Raw genomic sequence first — 7499 nt, 5'->3', positions numbered from 1 at the left:
CCCACGACTACAGACACCTACCTAGTAAGGTAAGTACGCACGCTCCTAACTAAAACCTACGACACAGACGTTATTACTTATTATTTATTTAATTAGTATGTATATATATATATATATATATATATATACCACACTACAGCCCAGTTAGAATCAGCCCACCTGGCTCGAACAGACCCCAATAACCTTCAGGATTTTTATAATCTTTAGTCTCGCGCGGGGTGATAGAAGATTGCTGAATCTTCGAACATCCTTGATGATCAATTATCTCTTTCGAATTAATTAATTTTACATCAAAATATAGTTTTGGAGAATGACGTATAACTACAGTGGAGTCTCTGTGGAATATCATCTCTGGCTAAACATTCTTGAGTTTTTAGAGAAATCTATTACTGTCCCTGAAAAATCTAAAACTATTTTAACAAAACAAAATAAGCCTATAAAAAGGTTCAAAAGTACATTTTTAAAGGAGTTTCACCAAGTTTAAGTTAAAATATTGCTGTTTTTATCGCCGCTCTTCTTCAGTATGAAAGTCAGCATACTTAAATGGATTTACGCAGTATGTTCAAGTTTTAATCAAGATTAGAATAAAACTAATTTATTTTATAAAATGATTTTGCTAAGTAAGCAACATATGTAGTAAAAATATCTGATCATTTTATTTGAAAAGTATTTAATAATTCTAAACCTAGAGAAAATTATTGCAGCTCAGTTTGGCTAATAGGACTCATAATGGTAGTGAGTTCAGTCAAGTTATTAGAAGACAGGCCAGAGGAACATCAGTTACTGTATACACAAAGACAGACTTTTGGGTAAATGTAGGGATTACATAGTTCTTCTAGTGTTAGAATGTCTAAATTCTTTTATTTCCTAGCCTATCTATATACGTTTGCGTAATAAAAGTCCAGCTTTTTGAGTGGAATATTTATTTGTATTTAGTTAACTTTATTACAGCATTTTGGCCACTCGAAAAAATTGACAGCCTAAGCACGGGCAACCTTCTGTCACCTGGATTATGCAAGTTCTTTATGAACAAAATAGAAAGACAGGCCATTAAAACAGCTCTCCACCCTCCCACACAATGGTTTAGATACGTCAACAATGTATTTTGTGAATTTGAAGAAAACAACCACAAACTGTCATTTACACAATGCGTAAACAACTTTCACTCTAACATCAAATTCACTTTTGAAGAAAAGAATGAAAACCAGGTTTAAATTACATGAACATAACAATAGAAAAACTAAGAGTTTTAACACGAAAATATACCACAAAACTGGTAAAAATAAAAACTATATAAAGTGGGACTTAGCCCACTCAACTAAAAACAAAAAAGGCATGTTATCATGTATTTACAGCACAGCATTCAACATATGCAGCAGCAGTAATCTGTAGCATGAACTAGAATCAATATACATCACATTTATTATCACACTTCTCCAATCATGTTTTCACTAGATCCTTAACCAAATATTAAAACAAACTGAAAAACAAAAACAAAAAAAAAGAAAGGAAAAACAACATAAACTCAATGAAGGAAACAAAATGCAAAATCTCAGACTCACGTAGCTGTGTAACCAAAACAGCAAAGTTAGCTTTATTCAAAATCCGAGCACTAAAATAAAATACTATCTATGGAAGGTTTATTCTGACAACTTCCACGACGGAAGGATATACAAACATCAATAAAATCGATGTGACAACACTTATATGAGCGAAACGGGACGCAACATACGCATTAGAATCAACTAACATAACAATCACCCTTCACACATTTGCGAACACAGCACAACGAATCAACATCCAATTAACGTTATAAGATTTGAAATATTATGTTATGAGAACAACGTTAATAGAAGAAAAGTAAAAGAAGCATTAATTATTCGTGAACTAAAACCTAATTTAAATCAAAACACAGGTGTTACCATATATGTTTTTTAAATTAGAACAAAATGTTCGCCCAATATTTCGTACAATAGTTACCTAACATTGGCCACACGAGTGGTCGAAACTTTGTAATAAATTAAAAAATAAAAAAATCCTCTCAAAAGCTGTATCTCTGATAATTCTTTTAAATTATACTGTGGACTTCTTCTCCTCAAAATAACTCTTACATCATATTAAAATCAGGAACTTCATATTTATTTCAAATTAAAGAAATGGGCCATAAAGAAAAGGTACAATATTTGTAAGTTCTTCTTCTCCTTGTTGGTGAAGCAAAACATAATGTTACAAAGAAAATATCTGACAGTTAGATATTTAATTGAACTGGGAAACGCAGGCGGTTTTTCATCTGTAGCAGGTATAATAATTATATATATATATTTCACGCTTCTTAATGGTTCGTACCTCCACAGCTACTAGGTGCATAAATGCGATCTGCATTAAAGTTTAGTGTTTTAATGTGGATGGAAAAGCTAAGGACAGAGTCTGGTAAGCAAAGATGAAGTATCCATGTCATCATCTTATAGTTAGGCATTTTAAAACTATGCAACATATGATACGCATCAATAGAAAAAAAAAGTAAATAGGTGGTGTATATATATATATATATTTGTGTGTATGTAAAATTTTAATTAAACACAAAGTTGTGATATATGATCAAAACAATGTACACGTACAAAACAACAGAATTATAATAGATGGGTCAGCCATATAATGATGTGATAATAGAAAAAAAAACTAAGTTACATAAGGGGGTAAGTCTTAAATATGTAATGTAAAAGTAAGTTAAAGAAGGAAACATTGGGGAGAACTTAACGTTCTTTTTATATTCGTGTTGCTACTTGTTCCAATAGTTCGTGCTAGCTAATGTATCACTGTTGTGTTATATAAACAAAGCTATGATACATAATTTTAAAGACGGTCTATTCTGTAAATATAAATACTCAGATCTTAGAACTTACCTTTCGTCTTTCAGAGTCTTTCGAAGGATAGCATATATGCCTACTGGTATTATGGGAAACCCTGTATCATATAAAAACAAGTGGGGTTTAACCGTTATTCATATTGTATATAAGATGATACTGCTACAGACTTAACTAAAGCGTGTAATGGAACATAACTTGGATAAATGATAATAAAGAATAAACTGACACGTCTAAATTAAAACTTTTTCTAATTTATTTTGTGCGACGTTTCAAGTAGAAGCCTTTCGTCAGGCAGTAAAGACCTTGTTACAATGGAAATAGGTTCTGAAAGAAATTGGAACATAACATCATTGTGGAATGGTTAAAATTAATCACCTGGAACACTGATACGTCACTACAGGGTGATATAACGTATTGTGGAGATGAAGATAACATTGTTAACACTGATTTAAGTAGAAACGAATATAACATTGTTACAAGCTAGATTAAAGAAGCCACTTGTATACAGAAAGAACGGCATATCACTACAAACCGACTAAATATGTTGAAACAAAGACGATGTTGCAAGAAATTGACATAAAGTAGATCGGATATAAAAGTTTCTTATGCTTTTATAGAAAAAACAAAACAGTGTAATTCACTGGTAAAATGTAGAATAGAGAAAAAAATAATGCAGTTATTAGTCATTACTAAAGTTTTCCTTTAGTCATTTTTATTTTCGAAAATAACTTGCTCTAGTTTTCAATAATTACTATTAGCGGGAAACAGAAAACAATAACCATTTTATGAGTTTTAAGGTATGGTGATTAATAGAGATTATTACATAGTTGTTGTTGTTAGTTTGTTACCGCAAACCTACACAATGGACTATCTGTGCTCTGTCCAGAGAAGAAAAACAAAACCAGGATTTTAGCGTTGTAAATCTGTAAACTTACCGCTTACCCACAGGGCGCGATTATGTTGTAGGCGTTATGTATTCCGTATATTAAAAACAGCCGTAACTGATCACTCACAATAAATTATAAATTGATGTGCATTAAATCAGAATATGTTGTCTATTGTTAGGATAGCTGTAACTAATCACTCTTGACTATCTTCCCGATGTACATTATAGTTAGAATATGTTACCTCAAATTTAATCCCTTACAACAACCATACTGATATACATTATAGATAAGAGATGTTGCCTGCAATAAAAACAACTGTAACTAATCACACATGATGACCTTTTTTACGTTCTTCATATTGAATGTTTCGTTGGTAATAAAGACAGCTGTACTGGTCATTCACGATGGACGACTCTGGTCATCATAGTAACAACAAATAACATTTTATTAATTTTGTTTCATCGTAAACTTATATAGCTAGTATGTACGTATGTGTGGATTTCAGAAACAATGTGATTTACGAATGACTTTGACGTCAGTCATGGTTAGATATTATGTAGTTTAATCTTTATGCAGATTTCTTTAAAAAATACCATTGTCCTATAACGCAGAGCAGAAATAATAATGTAATAAATAAAAAATTAGTAAAGCAGAAAATTAAACCACAGTTGAAGCAATGTCAATAAGGTAAGATACCATGAGCTGAAGGTGAGTAAGCTTACACTCAGAGCTTAAGCACTGATGCTATTTGTGAAATGTCACCTTCGTGCAAAAGGTAATTATGTTTGCCGGTCTTTTTAATCAAATGCCTTAATTTGTAAAATCTGCATATTTATTCTTGAATTTTAACTATAGAAATTCCTACTGATGTTGTCAAACATTCATTTAAAGATGTGTCAACTATCCGTTAAAACGAATTCTTGAGTCAATACGAAATAAAACAAACCCTTATAGATGTATGTTTTACAAAGCAGTAAATCAAATTAAAATAAACGAGACAGAAGGCACGAAGAACAAATGAAATACTGTACAATACAGAAGGCATGAAGAACAAATGAAATACTGTACAATACAGAAGGCATGATGAACAAATGAAATAGTGTACAATACAGAAGGCATGATGAACAAATGAAATACTGTACAATACAAAAGGCATGATGACCAAATGAAATACTGTATAATGCATATATTCTAATTTTGTGGCGATAAAGATCACCTCGTGTGTGTCAAAATGAACATTAGATACAACACGAGCTGTTTGTCCAAGAACTCATGTATTTTCTTTTAACTTTGCTTTGGCAAAACACGTTTCATAAAACTCTTTTATGAAAAATGAAAACTTTAACACGTAGGAGACACTAGTACTAGTTGTTGCAGATGTAAGGTTTGACAGTGCCCATAGTTACAAAAGTTCTGCATTGATGGAGTTGTTTGTACTAGAACTTAATCAGGCCTTTTTAGTGTCAGTCGTCAGGAAGTGAAGACTGGAGTGATGCGAGAATTTCTAAAGGTAGGAAAAAAATCAATGGAGAATCAAAGTTAGAAGAGTATGTACAAAATCTTTACTCAGAAGGTTAAAACATATTACATTTTAACCTTCTGAGTAAAGATTTTGTACATACTCTTCTAACTTTGATTCTCATATTACATTCTGCATTTTTATTTTCTTTTCTAGTCACTATGTCCAACATTTAATACTATTAATGTATTTGGTTTCTATCTCACCATTGCCAATACCTTAAAACGTCTGTTCTTTCTTTATTTTGTTTTTCTCATACTTAATAAGAGAATAAAATCTTTAATCACCCCTCCCCTATTTTAATAATCATCCTACCTCTTATCTAACATTATTCAATACTTATTTTTTCTAAATGTGTTGATTATTTGATTAAGTCTCGTTTTCACTAATACTAATACTGCTTGTTAGCGTAAAATATACACCATTTTTTCTTACTTTGGACAACTTGCAGTATTGGTTAATAATGAGCATAACTATGATACTCATCCAAGTTATTAGCATATAATGTAAATCCCATTTGTGACAGTGTATACTCATTTCTGAAAAAAAAAGAAACATACACGCTTTTACAACTGTGATCTTCGCCCAAGTCAACAGCGATGAAACGGATAAACTTTCTCATATAATTTAATACTCATACTAACCGCTAAGGTGAAATTCACAATCTTTCATCATATTTTGATACTCACCCCAACCAATAACGTAGAAGGAAACCAAGCTTTTCTGCTCAGCAAATGCAGCCACAATAAGCTTGTGTAGATAGAAACCCTCACAGAACATCCACATGTAGGAGGTCATACGAAAGTATTTTGTCGTGACAAACAGGACTTTACAACCAGGCTAGAATATGGAAAACAAAAACCACTGTTCATTCAAGAGTTAGTAATTCTATCTTTCATCAAAATTAGCCCCCCCCCCAGTGGCACAGCGGTATATCTGCGAACTTACAACGCTAGAAATCGGGTTTCGATCCCCGTTGTGGGCAGAGTATAGATAGCCCTTGTGCAGCTTTGTATATAACTACAAACAAACATTCAAATAAAATTTGAGTCATTCTTTTTTCAGTTGGGTTAAGAATACTTTTGTAATACAAAGACATAAAAAATGATATAGTCTTCAGTGCCCGTTTTTATAAACTGTTTATAATTGTATAAATGTAAATCGTCAAAAATAATTTAATTACCGAAAATTAAATATTACCTAAATTTATACATTAAGTTTATGTAAAGCAAAATCGCATAAATCAATTAAGCACGCTTAACTAAACTTAAAGACCAATTATGTTAGAAACATTGAATTTTACAAAAATTACCAACGAATTATATTAATGTGAAATACGGTTTACTTCATTTATTTTTAAATCACCTTAATACCAACTATTGCTGAATTTGTAAGCCATTTTTTTATCTCATTTACTGTATTATTTATAATAATATTATAGTTTCGAAATACGTTAACTGTTATTCCGCTTATTGGAAAAGCATGATCAAGGACAACGTCAGTATTAATATTTTCTTTTTTGATCCAAGTATTGTATAAGTGTTATACTTTAACTATCTTATTTTATTTATGATTGTAAACATTTATTATTTACATTTTAGGATTTAAAAAATCATATTCGTAGTTTTTGGCGAATTTTGATTGCCTGTTTACATTGTTATAATTTTCTACTATATTAATGCTTAATTTAGTTTTATGATGTAAGTCCATCGCAAGTAAACACTTGAGCCCAGATGAAAAGGTTTTTAAAAATATTACTTTTTATTGTTTCAAATAAAATTATTTATCAACCACCTGACACTTAAGACTTGCTTTGGGTGTGAAACATACCCCATTTTGTTGAAAGAAGTTTTGCCCATCACCTCTTTCGTCAGATTCTTCAGTCATTACCATAGTTCTGAAGATGATAACAAACACGCCATTCAACAAGAGAGACACAAAGAGGTTCTTGTGCATGGTGACACGGTGGACTTGGAGCTGTCTGATAAAAATTTGGAAATATCAAAAATATAAACTTATTGGATCTTTTTCCTACAACATGTTATTGGGTAGGTTATGTTTTCTTATCAGTTTAACAATTCTTCAGCTGGGAGTAATTTCTTTGAATCCTTTAAGACGACAAGAACTTAAGTAATTGTACTTGAATTTTTGATAATATACCCACAAAATATTATCTAAAATGTCTTCTTTTATAAACGCAATTAAAGGAAATGGAGAGTAATACAA

The 7499-nt window shown here is 31.2% G+C and overlaps 1 protein-coding gene across 2 annotated transcripts in view; it reads right to left on the bottom strand.

The window, feature by feature from the left end:
• LOC106458529 (calcitonin gene-related peptide type 1 receptor-like) overlaps positions 1–7499 on the bottom strand; it is a 42240-nt gene that overhangs the window by 10347 nt on the left and 24394 nt on the right. For both annotated transcript variants that reach the window (XM_022384762.1, XM_022384763.1), the window contains exons 8-10: positions 7104–7254; positions 5963–6113; positions 2904–2964 (exon numbers count right to left, since the gene is read on the bottom strand). In XM_022384762.1, coding sequence (XP_022240470.1) covers positions 2904–2964; positions 5963–6113; positions 7104–7254 — 363 coding nt within the window. The remainder of the gene's footprint in view (positions 1–2903; positions 2965–5962; positions 6114–7103; positions 7255–7499) is intronic.

The sequence above is a fragment of the Limulus polyphemus genome, unplaced genomic scaffold (assembly GCF_000517525.1).
Source record: "Limulus polyphemus unplaced genomic scaffold, Limulus_polyphemus-2.1.2 Scaffold480, whole genome shotgun sequence".
NCBI lineage: Eukaryota > Metazoa > Arthropoda > Merostomata > Xiphosura > Limulidae > Limulus > Limulus polyphemus.
Note: the sequence above shows the minus strand (reverse complement) of the source record. Positions and strands in the feature narration are given on the sequence as shown.